The 21,698-nt window shown below is 41.0% G+C and overlaps 1 protein-coding gene across 1 annotated transcript in view; it reads left to right on the top strand.

The window, feature by feature from the left end:
* Positions 1-6,723: 6,723 nt before the first annotated feature.
* RIPK1 (receptor interacting serine/threonine kinase 1) overlaps positions 6,724-21,698 on the top strand; it is a 54,098-nt gene continuing 39,123 nt past the window's right edge. The window contains exons 1-5 of the mRNA XM_004711762.2: positions 6,724-7,470; positions 8,369-8,525; positions 13,357-13,494; positions 18,675-18,903; positions 20,281-20,430. Coding sequence (XP_004711819.1) covers positions 7,307-7,470; positions 8,369-8,525; positions 13,357-13,494; positions 18,675-18,903; positions 20,281-20,430 — 838 coding nt within the window. The 5' untranslated portion in view covers positions 6,724-7,306. The remainder of the gene's footprint in view (positions 7,471-8,368; positions 8,526-13,356; positions 13,495-18,674; positions 18,904-20,280; positions 20,431-21,698) is intronic.

The following is a 21,698-nucleotide window of genomic DNA, read 5'->3' as shown; positions in this document are numbered from 1 at the left end:
CTCAGGTTTGTCTGTTGACAAACTACTAATGCTTTGCCTTAGTGATCTGGTTGATATTTTTGTACTGTTGTTTTTGCTTTTATGAATTCTTTTGTTTTTTTTTATTATCTGGAAATAACTTTATTTCTCCATCATATGTGAGGATAAAGGATTCTTGGGTGGCAATTTTTTTTCCTTTTAGAATTTTAGGTGTCACTCCATAGTCTCCTTGCCTGCATAGTTTCTGTTGAGACATCTGAGCTTATCCACCACCACCACTCTCCCCCCACCCCCTTTTTAAACAATTTAGATGACTGACCTTTTTTTCCTAACTGCCCTCTTGATTCTTTTCCTTGAAATCAAAGAGTTTGACTATGATATGTCACAATGTCTCTCTTTTGGGTCTGTTTGGGTTCTTGAATAGTTATTTTCTACTTCTTTGGGATGTTGGAGAAACTGTCTTTAATGATGTCTTGTACTATTTCTCTGTAGATTTTTTTCGTACTCCAGGATACCAATGAGACAGACTGTTTCTCCTGATAGTGCCCCACACCGTTTTCAGGCTTTCTTCAGATTCCTTCACTTTTTTGTTGTTTGATTGCTTCTCTTGTCTGTTATAGAGTCTCTGTCTTTGAATTTACTGGTTTGGTTATCCTATTATTCCACTCTATACTTCAAGTCTTTTACTTTGTTGCCTAATTCTGTTATTGCATTGTTTATCTAATGGGATTCTTTTTGTTGTAAGGATTTTAGTTTTTCCCCCCATTGTTCTCATGAGTGTTAGCCCCAACTCTTGAATGGACCTAGGCACCACCATTCTGAATTCTGTTCCCAGTGTATGTAACGTCTCTCTTTCAGAGTATTTCATTGGGTTTGGGTGTTTGAATTTCTTGGTGTGTTATGATTGACTGCTGTTTTCATGACATTGCGCTACAGCTGTTACGGTGTGTAAGCTGTTTGGTCTTTGTACTGATGTAAAGGCTCTACTAGCTGGAAAACATACGGTGGTAAAATGGAGAATAGGGGAGAGGGTTGGGTAAGTGGAGAAAGGGAAGGGGCGGGGAGAAAAGGGAATAAAGAAAAAATAGTGATGATAACAGTTATAAGGAGTCATCTGAATAAGTCCACAGAGTTGTAAAAATATCGGTAACATGTATTTTTTAGAGGGTTGATCTGAAGTAATAAGTTTCACGGAACTATCTTTTATGAGGTAAAGGAGAGAACAGAAAGTGATGGTGGGGCAACAGAAAAGTACAAGTAGATATTCAGATTTTTAAAAAAGTAGCTGTGTGTGTGTGTGCCGAAGTAGAAGTAAAGAACAAAAGATGAAAAGAGTGAAAGGGAAGAAGGCAAAAGAAAGAAAAAGAAGAACAACAAAGTATGGGTGCTAAAGAGGAGGAACAACAAAAGACAGGGTGTGACTTGGGTGTGGGTGCTGAGGCTTTGTCACTATGGCAATATGTATATGGGTGGGCCTGTGCACTCTAGAGGGGAAGAAGCCCTTATTTAGGTAGGTGTACTCAATTATGCAGGCTTGCCTGTTTTTGCCCGGCAGGTGTGTGTATTCTCAGGGGAGGTGGGGCCACATGGGAAGAGGAACTGGGTAAGAACCAGGGGGTAAAAGTATCATAAGGGATTGAAAATACAAAAACCAGAGCAAAGAAAATAAACTGAAAAATAACCTGCCTTGTAGGTGGAGATTTTTGTTCTTTTGGTAGTGATATTTTGTGTAGTGATATTTTGTCTGCTGCATGGGGGATGTGTGTTGTGGGTGAGGGGCTAAGTTCCCGTATAAGAAAGGAGTGAAGGAAGGAAGGTACAAATGGTGAGAACTGTTGCTTGGGTACCCTGAAGATCTGCATTCAAGCTGTTCCCAGTCTACTCTCCTATCCTTGCAGGGCCGCAGAGGGCATAGAGGGAAGAGGTTAGTTTGGCTGGTTTGGGGAAGGTCACCTTGTGCTTGGGAGATGGCCAAGGGATGGGGCACAGAGAAGCTCCTGCTGCTTTTTTGTGGTGAAGGAGAGTCAGCAGCAGGCATTGCTGATCTCCCATTTTAAGAAACTTTGGTGTACTTAGCTTTTACATTGGGTTTTTCACTTCCAGGGAGTCCAGGATCTCTGTCCTAGTGGAACTTCTCTGGTTGCTGAGATTTCCCCATGCTTGTTTTCATGGTGGCCAGCTGTATTCCCTAAGACGTTGATTGATTTCAATTTTTATACAAAAAAAGTGATGTGTATTATTTTGATGTTTTCAAATTTACTTATTCTTGCTAACATATGGTCCATCCTGGTGAATGATCCATGTGCATTCGAAAAGAATGTATACTCTAATATCAGTGATGTTCTGTTGTCAGGTTAGAGTGGTCTGCATGTGTCTAGGAAATTGTTGCTGTGTATTAACCATTGGCCTACTAACCACAACGTCAGTAGTTCAAACCCATCTGCTACTTTACAGGAGAAAAATGAAGTTGTCTCCTTCCACAAAAATTTAGTCTCAGAAACCCTAAGGAACAGTTCTACTCTGACCTACTGGGTTTCTGTGAGTTAGAATAAACTTGATGGCAGTGGGTTTTGTTTTCTTTAACAGGTAGTTGCATTACTATTTCTTTTTCAAGTGGTTTCCTGCCCACACTCCTTTGTCTGCTCAGTCGCTGGGCCCATCTTGTCCTGCTTCTTTCGATAACCTGCTGCTGTCTTTGGTTTAAGATGCTAATATTGTTTCAGAAACTACGGTGTTATATTTATTATATGCTTATTTGATGGGTCCTAGTGTTTTGTTATTTTGTACTATTATCTCTTTAGGCAAGCAGAATATAAGTGCTATTGTAGCCTCTAGTCTAGTTGTATTGAGTTCTTGTCATTTGTGTTGGGGTAAGTAGGGTTGTTGCTATGTGTTAGACAAGGTGTTCTAGAGAAGCAAGACCAGGCAGGACACATGATTTTATATATATACACACATATACATATATGCTCATATATACACACACACAGACACACATATATGCACACAGATATACATATATGCTCATATACACACATATATGCACACACATACCAATGCTCATATATATATGCACACACTTATACATATATGCTCATACACATATATATACATATATGTATATGTTTGTGTACATATATATATAAAAGGATACTATTATATAGCAAAAAGGAATATAACAGCAAATTAGTCCACACAGCAGTACAGAGAGCTCAGTCCAACTCATGTGGCCACTAACCCAAGGCCAAGGAAATAGACAGTAGGAAGATGAAGTCGTGAGGCATAGATAGCAGAGGCCAGTAGCACAGCCTGGCAAAGCAGGTGGAGCCTCATGATGAAGCAATACAAAGTGCTGGCTGGAGTCGCAGTGTCTGGTGTGGTGACAAGATGAACAGTCGGCCCACAGGCAGCAGACAAGGCAAGGTGGGGTGGCAGTGGTGTGGAACAGCACGACACAGCGACACTGTTCATAGTGGACTCGGCCAGCAGAGTACTGAATGACCCACAGGAAGCACAGCACATGTAATGAGGCAGAGCAACCTGATCAGGCAGCATGGTGATCTGACCACCAGGGAGGGGCCCACCTCCAGAGAGCCATTTAACTCCGTCTTACCTCTCAAAGGAGATCATCAAGCTGTGACCTAATTGACAGGCTAAACTTTATCCATTTCTTTTTTTTTAAAATCACTTTATTGGGGGCTTGTACAACTCTTCTCACAATCCATCCATCCATCCATTGTGTCAAGCACATTTGTACATTTGTTGTCATCATCATTTTCAAAACATTTTCTTTCTACTTGAGCCCTTGGTATCAGCTCCTCATTTTCCCCCTCCCTCCCCTCCCTTATGCACCCTTGATAATTTCTAAACTATTATTATTATTTGTTCATGTCATTTACTGACCGATGTCTCCCTTCATCCACTTTTCTGTTGTCCATCCCCCAGGGAGGGTGTTATGTGTAGATCATTGTGATCGGTTCCCCCCTTCTCCCCTCACTTTCCCCTTACCCTCCTGGTATGGCTACTCTCAATATCAGTCCTCAGTGGTTTATCTGTCCTGAGTTCCCTGTGTTTCCTTCCAGCCCTTATCTGTACCTGTGTACATGCTCTGGTCTAACCAGATTTATAAGGTAGAATTGGGGTCATGATAGTGGGGAGGAGTAAGCATTAAAGAACTAGAAGAAAGTTATGTGTTTCAACAGGTACAATGTTGACACACAAAAAATTAACTATCACATGCTAGGAGACCTGGTAGTGTAGTGGTTACACATTGGGCTGCAATCCTCATGGATGGCAGTTCAAACCCACTAGCAGCTCCATGGGTTTTCTACTCCTGCAAACACTTACAGTCTCAGAAACCCACAGTCAGCAATTACTCAATGGCAGTGAGATTGTGTTTTGGGGGTGTGGGGGGCGTTGCTGGGTTTGTGAGCATCAGTTTCTATTTATTGTTTTTGCAGGGGCAGTGAGGTAGGTTGGCAGGCTTTGGCTGTTGGCATTAGTCCAGTGATGCAGAAGGATCTAATGGCACTTAGTGAGTTTCATGGATGTGACTGACTAGTGGGGATGTAGTTGCTGCTTCCTGAAGGATGGGGTGAGGAGTGTCAGGTATGTGTGCACACTCAGATGCCATCACTTCCTGTCTGGTGCAGTGGGCATAGCAGGTTAGTACGTGTAGGGCTTGCAATCACCACTCCTTGCCAGACTGCAGGAAGCAGCGGAAGAAGGGGGAAGGATGTGGTGGGTGGGCTCTCCTGATGTTATGCTCTTGGTGCCTGTCACTGAGTGGAGAAAAGGTGGCAGGACTTTGACTAGGTTATGGGCGTGTTAAGATGCATGGCTAACCAGGCTGGAGTGGGTCAGAGGGCAGAAGGGGCAGGATGAGCAAATGGCAATGCAATTAAATGAATGATCTGCTACCACTAAACTGGGTTGGTAAGAAGAAGGGGTGGGATGAGGGGCTAGCAACACACCTGGAAGGACCGTTTTTTTGCCAGGTATCGAATTTTTGGATGACAGTTATTTGCTTCAGCTCTTTAAAATTTTCATTTCACTGCTTGTTGGCCTCCATTGTTTTTAAGCAGCTACCACTTACTTTTTCTTGAGGACATTTTGCGTGTGATGATTCTTTTTTTTTTCTTTTTAAATCATTTTATTGGGGCTCATACAACTCATCACAATCCATCCATCCATTGTGTCAAGCACATTGGTACCTTTGTTGCCATCATCATTCTCAAAACATTTGCTTTCTGCTTGAGTCCTTGGCATCAGCTCCTCAGTTTTCCCCCTCCCTCCTTCTTCCCCCCTCCCTCATGAACCCCTGATAATTTATAAATTATTATTATTTTGATAATTCATTTTTTTCTTGGTGCTTTCAGATTTCTTGTTTGGGATCTTTGCGTTTTCAAAGTTTGATTTTTAATGTTTCTTGGTCTGGGTATGTGTGAGTTTATCCTATTTGGAGGTAATTGAGCATTTAGAATGTATAAATTCATGTCCTTTATCAAATTTGAGAAGCTACCTGCTCTTATTTCTTCAAATATTCTTTCTGTGCCTCTCTATCTTCTACTTCTGGGACTACTATAAGATGGGTGTGTTTTGTTTGATGGTGTTTCACAAGTTCCTTGGGCTGTTTACTTTTCATCATTCTTTTTGCTTTTCAAACCCAATAGTTTCATTAATCCTATCTTCTGGTTGGCTGAATCCGCCTTCTAACACCTCATATTTACTATTAAGTCTCTCCAGTGAATTTTTCATTTCAGGTATTGTACTTTTCAGCTCCAATAATTCTGTTGGGGTCCTGTTTTGGTTTTTTTTGAAAGAAGAATGACCAATCATTTTATTTAAAATATTCAAGCCATAATCAGTTCATTCATTTAAATGAAAACATGCTTTGAATCCCAATGGGAGACACAAAGTGCTCACGGTGTATGTGGTTCTTTTTTATAGTGTTTATCTCATTGATATTTCTGTTCATGTGTGGTGTTCCTGACTTCCTTTCGTTTTTGATCTGTGCTTCTCTTGAGTATTTGAGGATATTCATTGCTTTTGTTTTAAAGTCTTCAATATAGTCAACCTGCTCTTCCACTTGCTTCATTTTGCTCTTCCAATGTGCTTTGCTTTCCTGTTTCTTTGTTTGCCTTGTGGTTTTCTATTGAAAACAGAACGTTTGAATATCATGTTTTAGCTGGAAGCTCAGAGTTTCTCTTTTCCCCAAGTTTGGAGTGTTTTTATTTTTTAAAATTGTTAATGCCTTAGTAGTCTGCCCTCTCATTTACTTCCCCTAACTGTTTATAATTGCTTTCTTAACTAGTATGACCACCAGGGGACTCCAAAGAGCCCTGCCTAAGTAATACTTTGAAAGAGATTGCCTTGACTCCAGGGAGAGGAGAACTCACCTCTTCCAGTTTGTTTCCATTTGTTGGGTCTTCTTGCAGTACACGTAGAAATCAGGCTGAGGTAAACGTTAGGGCCTTTTTAGGTGTTTGCTTTATGTGCATTTCTCCTGATCATGTGTCATTCCATCCTATACAAAACAACTGTCAGGTGGGCTGCTTTTTCTAGTCCATTCTATTATTGGGGAGTATTTATATTAGGAAAAAATAAAACAAAACAAAAAAACCCAAATCCACTGCCATTGAGTCGATGCCAACTCATAAGGGCCCTGTAGCACAGGCTAAACTGCCCCTGTGAGTTTCTGAGACTGACTCTTTATGGGAGTAGAAAGCCCGTATGTCTCCTGTGCAGCCCAACCAATGTGTAACCACTTTGTCACCAGGGCTCCTGTCATATTGAGGAGGGAATTTAATTTTAACCATCTCTTTCTGACAAGTTTTTACAATCTACTGTGTGTGGATGGCAAGATTGGCAGTGCCCCAATTGGCTATTACTTGGACCTCTGCCCCACTTTCAGGGATACCCTATTAATTTAGGTCCCGAAATCTTTATGTTTTGGGCCTCTCAATGATCTTACCTATGTATTTGAAAGGATGTTTGTAATATTTTATTCAGCATATCCAACAGATGTTTTGTAGCAGGATTTTAAAAAGTTTTTTCATCTTTCATGTTGTGAAAAATGAAATTACATTCTTCCTCTAAGAATTTAAAATGATGATCTCCTGTGATTCTTAGGCATACAAAAAATAGCTCATCTTAGAAATGATAAGTCTGTGTCTTCTAGCCGTAAAGGTACACTAACCACGGGATGGAACTTTTCAAGAATTTTATGAATTATGGTCATTTATAACGAGATGTCTTTTCCTTTTTTCTTTACAGCACGGCTTTCAGGGCATAAGTGCTATACGATTGGTTGTCCTTGCCATTAAAAATGCAACCAGATGTGTTCTTGGATGAGATTAAGATGAAATCGACGGACTTCCTGACAACGAGATACATAGACAGCTGGGGCTTTGGAAAAGTGTCTCTGTGTTTTCACAAAATCCATCGAAATGTGATACTGAAAAACGTGTACACAGGGCCTAAGTGCATTGAGTGAGTTGGGAGCAAAGTTGAGACGGGACAAATTAAAGGCTTGCCGCAAAGAGTAATCCTTGTGGAGGTGCTGGGCAGTGCTGTGGGTAAGGGTAGTACAGGCTCTAAAAGGAGAGCGATGTGGTTGCAATCTGAGTACGTGGTCTTTATGACAGATGGTGCACTAGCCCTGCAAGTTCGTTATGATTTTTCTCTTTGTGTTCCACAGGAGGATTCAGACACTGGTGGCTTGTGAAAAGCTCACAGCCAGTAGTTAATGGAAGTAAAATGAAAGGGAAAGTAAGGGGTGATGAATGAGGAAATAAAATAGGAGGGATCGGTGAAAATAGACTTTATTTGCTTGTTTATTTTTATTCACATATTCTTTCTTCTTTTTTAAAAAAATCATTTTATTGGGGCCTCGTACAATTCATCACAATCCATACATCCATCTATTGTGACAAGTACATTTATACATCTGTTGCCATCATCATTCTCAAAACATTTGCTTTCTACTTGAGCCCTTGGTATCAGCTCCTCATTTTCCCCCTCCCTCCCTGCTCTCCACTCCCCCTTATTCACAATTTTAATGGGAACTAGCCCTAAATGAAAATAAAAGGTGACTTGTTAGAGGGTTTCTTTTTTTTTTTTTTTAACTATGTTGTCCATTTACTTTTCATCCATTTTCTCATTGATGTAGCATTTATTGAGGACAGGAAAGGAGGAAAACAAAGATGAATTAGAAAATGCCTTTGCAAAGAGTGCAGTCTGTTCCTAGAAGATACAACTGTATACACAAGTTGTTACAAAACGTGGGCGATGTGGGGGGTTGGAGGAGTCGGCAGAGTTTTCTGGGAAGCATGAAGGGAGAAGTACGGTCTAACACCCTACGTTCACACAGTACCCTTCCTTCGCACAGGTATGATGAGTCCCTCCTTGAAGAGGGGAAGATGATGCACAGATTGAACCATCATCGGGTAGTGAAGCTCCTTGGTGTCATCATGGAGGAAGGCAGCTACTCTCTTGTGATGGAGTACATGAAGAAAGGCAATCTGATGCAAGTGCTGAAATGGGAGGTAGGGAACTTTGACACACAATTCAGAGATACTGATGTCGCCGGTGGTTGTTGATGAGGGTCAGCAGTGGTAGAGTTTTGGATTGCATGGGAGTGAAATAATACATTCAGATATTTCTAGAGATTTCAGAGTTTCTGAAGTCACTTCTCCGTTAAATACGTCTTCCTTGACTTACCCTGCCTAGAGGGTAGTCTTTCCCCTTAACAATTTTTGCCGCTGGCTGTCTATTTCACTCACTTAAAAGGTTGCCTCTATTCTGTAGTATTGGAGTTCATTTTTTTTTACAGTTGTTTGAGCCATTCTAGGGTCCACAGTTCAAAGATATCTTCTGATCTTCACATGAAGTACATTTCCTGATAGGTGTGTAAGTAATGAGTAAAAGTTACATTTGATCAATTAAAACATGGTTACTATAATTATATGACTGTTAACGAAAGAAAGAACATTAGTGAATGCATGTCCATAGCTTTTAAGGAACATGTAGGTTAACGGGAAATGAACGACACTGGATATGATTTAATACATAAAATTTGTTTACCGACTTTTAAATTAAATAAAAATGGTCTACCCAAACAACATAATTGTAAAACATGTTTTTAAGTTCATGCACCTGTTAAGAACTAGGTCTTGCTAGTTGCTCAGGAATCCATTGCTGACAAGTAATGGAAGGAAGGCAGATATGGGTAGACAGATCCATGGTGTGTAGTAGGGTCATATTACTATGTACGCCGCAGCCAGGGACGAGTTCGAAATGCTGCCGGGAAGACATGTGAGCGGTGTGTGAGGGACCAAAGAGAACATTGAGAGGCAAGTGTTCGTAGCAGAGAAAGCGACTTGTGCAAAGGAACTAGAATGCCTAGATTTTGCTGCCTGCAAGTAGTTGAGTTTGGCCCAAGCATGGATTGTCTGTGAGGAATGATAAGAGAGCCTTTATGTTTAAAAAAAAGAAGAAGAAGAAGAAGAAGACAGCCTTTATGGCAAATAGTCCCCCTTTCTGCCAAGTCTCCCCTCCTTCCCACCTCCTAGCTGTCTCATAAACCACAAAACCAAGCATATTATTATCATGTTGATTCCAATTCATAATGACCCTATAGGACAGAGTAGCACTGCCTCCTCGGGCTCAAGACTGTAATCTTTAAGGAAGCAGACTACAACATCTTTCTTTTTGGTGGGTTTGAACTGCTGACCTTCCAGTTAGTATGCGAGCTGTTAAACGTAGTAACACCAGGGTTCCTACAGCTGACCTAGGCTACGTGATTTCTTTTATGTTTACACACATCTCAGGCAAACACTTGTGGGAAGCCTAAAAGGTGACAACTTACATATATAGTTTTGTAATGTGATCAAATGGCTCCCTTCTCCCAAACTAGAGAGGATTAGAGGTGTATGTTAAGTAGCCATTGTGATTGGAAGCAAAATCAATTAGGACATCTTTAGGCCAACTTAGGAAACATCCACTGAGGCTCTGGAAAAAGTCAAGAGGAGAAAAGAGAGAAAAGCAGAAAGAAGTTGGGGGGTGAAAAAAAAAAAAAGAAGTTGGGGTGACCAACTGTGCTTAGAATTTTTTTTATCTTAAATCCACTATAAACTGATGGGGATGAGAAAGGATCTCTTCTCCTATTATGTGTGGTGGTGATCATATTTTTAATATTCAGCTCAGCAGTGTTATGGATTAAAGATGATTTGGGAGTTGACAAGAATCAAGTCATTGAAATTTATGTTCGTCTGGGTTGACTAGAGAAACAAATTCATAGACACTTGTGTGTAAGACAAAACTTTATATCAAAGAGCAATTATACATTATGAAAACATCCCAGCCCAGTCCAGATCAAGTCCATAAATCTGGTATTACCCCATATGTTGATACTAGTCCATAAATTCCTCTTTAGACTCATGTAGTCATGCAATGATGCTGAATGCAGGAAGATCACAGGCCAGGGGGTGGAAAGTCTTGTGGATCTGGTGGCGGTGGAAGCATCTCAGCGCTGGCATGGGTGTCCATGTGGCTGCTGTAGCTCCAGGGCTCTGCCTCTATCAGCATAGCTCCATGATGTGGCTTGTCAATAGGAATGGTCTCCAGTGAGCTATGTATCTCCTTCGTGCCTCCAAATGAGGTCATCAAACTGCGACTGATTGACAGGCTAGATTCCACCCCTTTGCAGTTGACAGGAGATTATGTAACTGCCACAACATATTTTCCATTTACAAATTTAATTCCATATACATAAAATATTAAGAGACAGCCTGTTTATCATCTGGCAAGTGTATGTATGTACAATTAAATTTTCTCTCTTTTCAAAAAATTAAAATTTATATAGTAGAAACTGGAACAGTCTCCTGTACTTGTGTTCATGTCACTGGAGTGCAGTGGCAAATACGAGGGACTGAGACTACAAACACCAACTTAACCACGTAAAGGATCAATTCTCTTCAGAGGGGATCAAAGATGGTTTACTAGACAGACAATCTAGACTTTCTGCAACGAAGACTTGAGGAACAAGTTGTCTATTGCGGCATTAACAGAAATACCACAAGTAACGGCTTTAACAAACGTATGTACCCCTCACAGTGAAGGGGTTAGTCTAAATGTACCGTGCCGGCTCTCGGGAAAGGCTTCTATTCCTGTTGACTCACAGTTTAGGACGAAGATCCCTTTCTCTTTTCAGGATCCTTAGGCCTGGCATTCCTTAGAAATCTCTATGGTTCTTGGCATCAACCATCCTTTACACATGAAGTTCCCTGTCTGAGGCTTTGGGTCAAAATGGCACACTTCACTCCTGTGTGCTGCCAATATATCCCTGAATTTAACAGAGCCTACAGTAGACAAAGTTGTGAAAACGTAGTAACCATAACCATGTACCTTGAGGGAATGAGTCACTGGGTCTAGGGACTCAGGACCACAGTCCTGGTTAACACCAAAGTCAATTGGCATAACATAGTGTATACAGAAATCTTGCTTCAAGGAGTAGCAACTGGAATTTTAAAAGCTCACGAATAGCCTTCTACAGTGCAGTGTCTTCTGAAGTGAAGACAATTAAGGCATCAATTAGTCCGAAAGACTATTAGGCCACATGAAACCCAGCCTTCTCAATCCTGAGACCAGGACCAGATAGATAGTGGCCTGCTGTCACTGTTGACCACCCGAAAAGGAAGTCCTACATAAAGTAGGAGAAGATGTAGGATAAAGCTGGACAATAATGGAAACAAACAAACAAACAAACAAAAAACCAGATTTACTGCTCTGACAGAGACCAGTAAAACCCTAAGATGATGGCCCTTAGATACCCTGCAAACCTGGAACTTCAGTTACCCCCATGCTTCAAGTTTCAGCAAAATGATAGGCTGGACTGTAAGGTGGAATTCCTTAGAGCAAACCACCACAAAACAATAAAAAGGCAGCATTTGCCTAGGACTAATGTTCCCACGGCAGGAAGAATTGGAAAACAAGGGTGGAGGAAATGGCCAACATAGGGAGGAATTGGGCATAGCCCTATTCGATTGTAGGAATTACAATGGAGACCAAGCAAAATGGGTCCGAATGGTTGAGTGGAAAACTAGTTTACTCTGTAAACTTTGACTTATATCACAACTTTTTTAATTAAAAAAAATAATATTCAGCACAGGGATTTTTGTGTGAAAAGGTATATAGCAGAACAGCATTTGAACAATTTCTACTTGTATAATTCACCACAATCCTTCTTGCTATCTTTTACAAAATGTCCCACCACTGTTAACTGGTTAACTTAAACTGTTCCCCAACCTTCCAAGCTTCTTTTCTAACTTGTCAAGTTAGAAAAGTTGCCCTTTTATTTTCACATAAATAATTCTTTTTTGTTTTAAAATCATTTTGTTGGGAGCTCTTACAGATAGCATAACATTCCATAGTTCAACCACAATTGCTACCACAATCTGTTTCGAAACATTTTCTCTCTTCTCAAACTCCTTGATATCAGCTTCCCTTTATTTTTTCCCTCTCCGACCCTCATACTTCTTTAATAGAGGACAAAGCTGAAGGCAGATATACTTAAGCTAAACCATTTTTATCAAAATTTTGTAGAACACTCTTGGTCAAAAGGGGAAAAATAGATAACAGAATTTAAAATTCTCAATGGAATCCTTATTTTTTGTTGCCATTGAAGCTAGACAAACCTCTGAAACTATGTCCTTGAGGGATCTTTAAAATTGAAACTGTCAACCACATGATTTCCTGAAGTCTTTCAGTGTAGTTTCACCATCATGTTATCTCATTGATTAATTTGCACATCGTTGTAATTGTTGTGATATATTCTTTTGTATTCTCATTTTTCTTAACATTATTTCTTATATAGGTCATCATAATATGGTTCTCATTTTATAGGCATATAGTATATCATTCCATAAATATTTTTTTATCTCTTTGAAGGGACCTCTGAAAGTTTGTGAAAGCATTTCATTATCTTTTCATTTCATTTTCCCATTAACTTTTAACACCCCCTTGTACTTATTCATTTATTTGACAGGCATTCACTTTTCCAGGCTCCATGCTGTGTACTAAGGATATAATCCTAAATAGTTAGAATAATAAACTGTTTAATTCTAAGGAGCTTAATTTTTAGCATTTTTATATGATTATCAGTGTGACACAGGATTATAATTATTATACTGACAAGGTACAATATAAATAGCTTGGAGCCCTCGAATGAAATATTCCTTAGAGAGTTAGCTTGCCCTACATTGATTTTAATGCTCAGGACATGGTCGAAGGGCACCTGGCAAATATAGCCTCAGGTACAGACCCCTTTACTCTTTAATAAAGTCGCTGCTTTGGCCTATTTGTTTACTTTTGTTTCAGATCAGCATCCCCCTCTCAGTAAAAGGAAGGATAATTTTGGAGACCATCGAAGGAATGTGCTACTTACATGGAGAAGGGGTCATACACAAAGATCTGAAACCTGAAAACATTCTTGTTGATGATGACTTTCACATTAAGGTAAGCCACAATTAAGCTTAGAGTTTTTAGCAATTTAAATTTCAAATGTAATTTTAATTGTTTGGAAATGGATTTCCATGAAATCCATTTTGTAGATGGTCAATGACCAGGGAAAACTTAGTTTATCGTTGGTGATGGTGGGGATGGGAAAAGTCTTGACTGAGTATTGAGAGAAAGATGCACAGTTTATAAAGTTAGGAAGTCACTATAAGGATGTCATTCTTTTATTTTTCTGGGAGGATGGAATCAAATGTTACCTAGATTCATTTTTTTCCTCTGCTTGATTAGAGACTTTTAGATAAAAGGATTCAAGTGTTGCCTTGCCACCCTGGGTTGAGTCCATTTACATCAGCATTTTCTCCAGGAAATCTGTGTGACGGAGAGTCCTGGGAGTGAGAAGCAGGCATGCAGGCATATCCAGAAAAAAAATCTTTACTATTGGAAAAACAGCTACTTGGTCATTTGACTACAAGAGATCCATATTTTTATCCATTCCAAAGAAAACTGACCTAACTGAATGCTCAAATTATAGAACAGTATCACTGCTATCCCAGTAAGATTTTGCTAAAGATCATCTAACAACCGTTACAGCAATACATTGACAGGAAGCTGCCAGAGAGGTTCAGGCCCGATGCAGAAAAGAAAGAACAAGGGATATCATTGCTGACGGCAGATGGAGCTTAGCTCAAAGCAGAAAATACTGTTAGATCTCTCGGGGGAGAGAGAGATCCCTCAGTCCTTGGCTCCTCATGAGAAAGAATTCACGCTGAAGCTGGTTTGTGATCCAAGTGGGTTTCTAGAGAATAGAAGCAGTTTCAGGTTGTACAGTAAATGGAACACAAGCCAGACAGAGTCCACGGCACAGTTGCGGGACTGCAGCCTGGCCGCTCCTGACCGCAGCCTGCTGTGCTACATCATGTAACAGCCGCTGGGAGAGAGAGCGCGCCAGAGCCAAACCTCTGGCCTTTTCAGGGACCCCGTTGGGAGGCGTGGTCGGCAATACCGGGGGACCCCATTGGCTGAATGAAATTCACCTGGCTTAGATGGGCCAATCCAAGTGTAACTCCCACCTCGGTGTACCACCCCTTCCTGGCTGGAAGCTCGAACCTGTGAGCATGCGTCATGGAGACCCCAGTCCCTATGCTAGCTACCTAACAACACCACAAAGATGTTTACATGTATTTCATTGACTGTGTCAAGGCGTTCAATTGTGTGGATCATAACAAACTGTGGATAGCCCTGAGAAGAATGGGAATTCCAGAACACTTGATTGGGTTCCCACAGAACTTAGACATTGATCACGAGGCAGTGGTGTGAATGGAACAAGAGAATGCTGCGTGGTTTGAAATCAAGAAAGGTGTGTGACAGGGTTGTAGCCTCTCACCATCCTGATTCAATCTGTCTGCTGAGCAAATCATCAGAGAAGCTGGATTATATGAAGAAGAATGTGGCATCGGGATTGGAGGAAGATTTATTAACAACCTGCAATATGCAGACGACACAAGCTTGCTTGCTGAAAGTGAAAATGTTGAAGTTGTCAAGGATTTTGTCTTGCTTGGATCCACAATTAATGGTTATGGGACCAGCGGTCAAAAGATCCAATGACATGTTAACATTGGGTAAATCTGCTGCACAAGACCTCTTTTGAGTACTGAAAAGCAAGGATTATACTTTGAGGACTAAGGTGCCCCTGACCCAAGCCATGGTATCTTCAACTGTCTCATACCCAGGTGTGAGTTGGACAGTAAATAAGGGAGACCGAAGAATAGTCAATACATTTGAAGTTTGGTGTTGGCAAAGAATATGGAAAGTACCATGGAATACTAAAAGAACAAATCAATCTATGTTGAGACAAGTAAGACCAGCGTGCTCCTTAGAGGCAAGGATGGTGAGACTTTGTCATAAAACTTTGGACATGTTTGCAAGGGGAGACCAGTCCCTGGAGAAGGGCATCGTGTTTGGTACAGTGAGGGCCAAGGAAAAAGAGGAAGGCTGTCAAGTAGATGGATTGACACGGTAGCTGCAACAACTTGCTCAAGCATCGGAACAATGGCACAGGACCAGGGAGTGTTTGTTCATTTGAGGATTAGGTTGCTGTGGGTCAGAACTGATCTGATGGCACCGAATAACCACAGGAGCAGCATTCTTGAGAGAACAGTGGCCATTTTGACACACAAACCCCCCCTCAGCTTTGAAATTGGACTACATTTAAAAATTTTATTTGTTTACTTACAGGTGTAGTTTTAAGTCAGCTTTATTTTGAAAGCATTGAACTGTTGTTTTTGAATTTTTTCTCTGTGTTGTTTTGTCACTGTTGTTGGTTTTCGTTTGTTTGTTTGCTTCCTGTTTATGTTTCGTGTGATTGGAAACATTTAACTCTGTTGTAGTAAAGGGAACCAGGCAAAGAGATTTTTCCTTTGTTCACTCAAATTTAAGATTTAACTATGCATAGCATTACATTCAACTAGGTTTGGTCCTGTGAATCTGGCTTAAGAATCTGAAAGGGAAGCAGCATTAATAAGTAAATTCTGACCACCTAGTTTGCAGAATGCTATAAGTGACAGTGGAAGCCCAAGATCTATTTTCAGGGTCCCCCACATGGATTAAAGCTTCTGGTAAACCCTTTCTGAGCCTAGTCCAGGGTTGTGAATAACCTTGCTATCAGACAGAGAGCATTGTAAGGTCAGTGATGGGGCAGTTGTAGTGAGGTTACAATGTAGTACCTTATCATTTGATCTCCCTTTTCACACATTTTAAAGCTTCAGGTTTTAACATTTTCTGCTTTCTTCTCCACTGACATTTTCCCCTGTTTTGTTTTATCACTGTGGTTAGTTTTCATTTGTTTGTTGGCTTCCTATTTGTGTTTTGTGTGATTTTCTCTGTGTGAAATTCAGGCTCTACAGAGACAGTAACTGGATTAATAATTATCTAGGGACATAGCCCACCACTTGTCTGACAGTTTGGCATCCTATGGTGGCTTTTATGTTGCTGTGATGCTGGAAGCTATGTCAGTGATATTTGAACTGTCAACAGGGTCACCCAAAACAAACAGGTTCCAGCAAAGCTTCCAGACAAAGGGCAGATTATGAAGAAGGAATTGGCTGTCCACTTAGAAGGATGTAGCCACTGAAAAGCCTTATGCATAACATCAAAATACTGTCACATACTGAAGGCCTAATGAATGTGACTGAAGAAGAGCTGCTTTGTCAAAGTAAAGTTGACCATAATAACATGAATGGAGTAAAGACCGTGGGAGTCAAGCCTTTGGTCTTCATTTGCTGATGGGGCATGACTCAAAATGAGAGGAAACAGCTACCAAGATCCACTGAAGAATCAATACGTTTGAAGTATGGTCCCGGCAAAGAACGTTGAAAGTACCATGGACTGTCCAAAAAAAACACCAGTCTGTCTTGGAAGAAGTACTGCCAGAATGCTCTTTGGAGGCAAGGATGGCAAGATTTTTCTCACCTACTTTGACATGTTGTCAGAAAAGACCGAGCCCTGGAAAAGCACATCATGCTTATTAAAGGAGAGGGGCAGCAAAAGAGAGGCAAGCCCGAGGCAAGGTGGTTTGACACAGTGGCTGCAACAGGGGGCTCGAGCATCATTGTGAGGATAGGCTGGTGCAGGAATGGGGCGTGTTTTGTTCTGTTGTACGCAGGGCAGCTGTGAATCCAAACCAGCTCAATGCACCTAACATAGCAAGGAGTGTGGTATCGGGAGTCGGGGCAAATGGTGAGCTAACCATGACAAATATGAGAAGAAAATGCTCCGAAACTGATTATGGTGATGCTTGCACAACTCTTCTTAAAGATCAATTGATTAAATTGTATCATCTGTGAGTTATATGTCAATAAAACTTTTTGTTTTTTTAAAGGACTTGGGAGCCGTTTCCATGGATGTCCTCCTGTGCTAGAATTCAGCCTCTAATCTTGGAAGAATTTCTATCCTTGTGTCTTTAAAGCAGCAGTTCTCAATCTGTGCTCACAGGGGTCGCCTGATTCCTAACAGCAGCAAAATTACAGTGATGAAGTAGCAATGAAAATAATGTTATGGTTGGGGGTCACCACCACATGAGGAACTGTACTAACGGATCACGGCATTAGGAAGGTTGAGAACCACTGCTTTAAAGGGAGGCACTTTCTTTACATGAATAACTTTTATGTTCTGGAGTAAATGAAGGTCAAGTAGCTCAGTGTAGATTTTTAGATAATCACGTGCCAGAATTCATGCCCCCAAATGCTTGTATGAATCCTTATGTGATACTGTCACCTTTGATTTCTTTTTAACTGTTTTTCTGCTTTTTTGCCCAACTATCTCCCTGTTTGTATTTTAAATTATGTCGGTGTTTTTCTTCATGCTTTTTTACACTTTCCTCCTCCTCCCTGTCCTATCTTCTCATAGGTTGAGGCTGTCAGCTCAGAAAAAGTAGCACCACTGTCCTTATCCTAACTGCATCTTTGGAATTCTTGGAAACTCATCCTTGGGCCTCTGGACATCACTTGGGAAAAGAGAAGGTTCAGTACCTAGTCACCATCTGCTATTCTGATAGGAGGTCTGCTCAGGAGATAATGCTCATTTTTCCTGGCCCGACGAGTAGTTCAGGAGTCCAGGTGGCACAGTGGTCTAACCACATCATTGCTAACCACAAAGTCAGTTCAAAACCACCAGCTGTGCCATGGGAGAGCTATCGGGCTTTCTGCTCCCATAAAGATTTACAGCCTCAGAGCCCCCAGCTCTTATCTGTCCACTAGCCACAATATGAGTTAGATTCGACTTGTTGACATTGAGTTTAGGAAGAGTAATTGATAACATAGAGAAAGGGAGGAATTCCAGCGCATATATTTTATTAATTGTTCATGTCAGAAATGTCTTTATTTCTCTTCTCCTGCCCCAGCAAATTCCCTGCTCTTGTTTGCCTGAGAATTAAGATACTAGAATTTCATTTGAACGTTTTAGTGGGAGGGACAGATATCCCAGATGCCTTGGAAAGCACAAAGTTTGGGATGAGCAATCATCTTCCCTTGAAACTGGAAGTAACTGTTTTAAAACTCCCCGGAACAACTCTTGCTTAGAGCGTTATTGGAATTCACGTGTCCTGGATAACGTCCAAAATGTAAAACCGAATCTGATTCGCTAATAACGTTCGCAGAGCAATCCTTTTGTGTGGTCTCTTGCAGATAGCTGATTTGGGTGTTGCTTCCTTTAAAATGTGGAGTAAGCTGACCAAAGAGGAGCGTAACGAGCAGAGGAAAATGAACAGCGCCTCCAAGAGCAGCGGTGGGACACTCTGCTACATGGCGCCTGAGCATCTGAATGATGTCAACGTAAAGCCCACGGAGAAATCAGATGTATACAGCTTTGCCATAGTACTTTGGGCAATTTTTGCCAACAAAGAGCCCTATGAAAGTAAGATATTTGTAGGCGAGTGGGATTTGGGTATGAAAGAATGACCTTTAATGAAATCAGTTAATATTTAGAATTGTTCCTTGGTTTAATGTCTGTCTCACCCACTGCCCTATCAGCTCCAGCAAGGCTGGGACCCCATCTGACTATATAGTGTCTGAAACACAAGGTACTCAGTACCTTTGTGTTCAGTGAATGACGGATACTATTTTAGGAGCTGGGCTTCACAGAGCCAATACAAGCCTTGATAATACAGCTAATCCAGGATAGAGAGGTTGCTGTAAATATCCAGAATTCTGCCTGGACTGGAACGATTGCTTATTTCCACCTAGGAGAGCTCACACCTTCATTACTACAAGTTATGAACTTTATACTTTTATTCATTTCAGTGATTTTTTTCCAAGTACTTACTGTGACACGTCCATAAGTATTAGCAATATACAAGGGGGTACCCCCCCAAAAAAAAACAACAGAAAACAGTGGAATTGTGCTGGGCAGAGCAGAGCGTTCATAGTACAAATTTTTTTCTCTTGGTGACCATTGAGCAATGCACTCTGAGTTAGTGCACCCAGTGGTGTCGCCTAGGAAGGTTCTCTCTGGTCACAGTGAATTTTTTAATAAAATCTGTTTCGCTTGGACTTTTTTGTGTGATAGCCGAGAACAGCATGCGTCTGTGAAGTTTTGTTTCCTGCTTGGGAAAAATATTGCAGAAACTATTGTGATGTTGAACACAGCTTACAGGACAGTGCTATGGGAAAAACTCAAGTGTACAAGTGGTTTCCTCATTTCAAAAGTTAAAATATCAATTGATGACATCTTGTTCTGGATGCCCATCAACTACCTGAACGAACAAAAATGTCCACACATAGTACATTTGGCGTCCATTCCACCAGATCAGACAGGTCATCAAGCTTTCTATTTAGAGGTTCTAAAAAGATTGCATAACAGCATGCTCTCTTGCCCCACGCACCTGACCTCGCTCCATGTGACTTTTTTGTTTCTGTGAATGAAGAGGGACGTGAAGGACAGCAATCTGACGATGTAGAAGAGGTGAAGAAAAAAATGAGGGAGGTGCTATCAGCCATCCAAACAAATGAGTTTGAAAATGTTTCCAAGAATGGAATTGCAGATTTGACCAACGTATTAAGTGTACTGGAGAGTATTTTTGATGGGGATAAGGTTGTTTCGTAAAATAAAAAAATGCATAGCTTTGGGGAAAAAATTCTGGTTTTCTTTGGATCCCCCTTCATGTGAGCTTCAAAAATCCATTCTCCCCTTACTGAATGAGTCTGAAATATTGCCTAAATTCTGTCACCTTACTGCCTGAGAGAGGAGCAGACTAATAGAAAGTTTCACTGTTAGTTCCTCTTTGCCTTATAGATGCAATCTGTGAACAGCAGTTGATAATATGCATTACATCTGGGAACCGGCCGAAGGTGGAAGACATCATTGAGTACTGCCCAAAGGAGATTATTGCCCTTATGAAGCAGTGCTGGGCAGCAAACCCAGAGGTTCGGCCAACATTTGCTGGTAAGAGCATCTATTTCAGCTGTGTAGGATGCATTCTGGGTGTGATTTTCCTACTAGAATGTCAGAAACTTGATTTGCATCTTCAGAATACCGAATTTCATTTTAATCATGGTTGCAAATACTTTCTGCAATGGAAAGATGCCATTCCTTCCGAAATAATGAAAGCTAAACAAATGGGCCAGTTTCTAGACATTTGTCTTAATAGACCCTCGTGTTTTCCACCTTCTTTTATTTTATTTCCCCTTTTTTATCTAGCATCTCTGTAGTTGTAATTAGATTGGACCTGTAGCTGAAGGAATAAGAAAGCGATGCAAATGTTTGCAACATCCATGCCTTTCTTCATGTCCGTATATATTGAAAAGATATATTCAATATCTTCACCTAAGATATTGAAAAGCTTGTAGAGGAAAGAAGGAAAAAATCAGTTGAGGTAAAATAGGAAGACACGAAGATGTTTTGACCCCAGATTTCTACTTTGAGAAAATGAAATTAGAGCCATAATGAATTCCAGGAATGCCTTGATTTAGTAACTTGTTTCCTTATATTATACACCAAGCCTTAATTTCCTAGTGTCATCACATTAGTCGTGTCATTTCCACTTCTTAAAATTAAAGCCTGTCTTTTGCAACAACTGCGGATTCAATTAAAGCTTTTCTTTATACATATAGTTGGGGAGCTCTAGTGGCATAGTGGCTATGAGTTGGGCTGTGATCCACATGGTCATCGGTTCAATACCACCAGCAGCTCCTCCAGAGAGAGACTGAGCTTTTTACTCCTATAAACAGTTAGGGTCTTGGAAACCCACAAGGAGTTGTGATGAGTCAGCATTGACTGGATGGCATTGAGTTTGGTTTTTGGGGTTACAAGAAATAATATGAGGGGTCTGAGGGACAGGCCCCAATCCCAACTATGTGGACACCTGCCCCTCTGCCCAGAAGAATTTATTTCAGAGGACAGCCCTGAATCTGCAGCTCAGGGAGAGGGACATGTCTGATCAGAGCACATGGGAGCAAATGAAGGGGGAGGAAGACAGAGTGGGGCACATCCTGGCCCACCAAGCCTTGAGGACAATATTCCCACTCAGAGCAGCCAATTCACAGAGAAGACCATATGGCTGACCCCACTATGAGACACGACATCCCTCACTGACCCATAGTCCTACAGGGGACAACACTGGAGGCACAGTGTGGGAATTCCGCCCGATCTGATCCCACCACACCGAGGCAAAACACTAAGGGCGTGGAATAGAACAGCAAGGGCAACAGAGC

The sequence above is a fragment of the Echinops telfairi genome, unplaced genomic scaffold (assembly GCF_000313985.2).
Source record: "Echinops telfairi isolate 266 unplaced genomic scaffold, ASM31398v2 ScPeMD7_655;HRSCAF=1070, whole genome shotgun sequence".
NCBI classification, from domain to species: domain Eukaryota; kingdom Metazoa; phylum Chordata; class Mammalia; order Afrosoricida; family Tenrecidae; genus Echinops; species Echinops telfairi.
The sequence above is the reverse complement of the archived record's forward strand: the minus strand, read 5'-3'. Positions and strand labels throughout refer to the sequence as shown.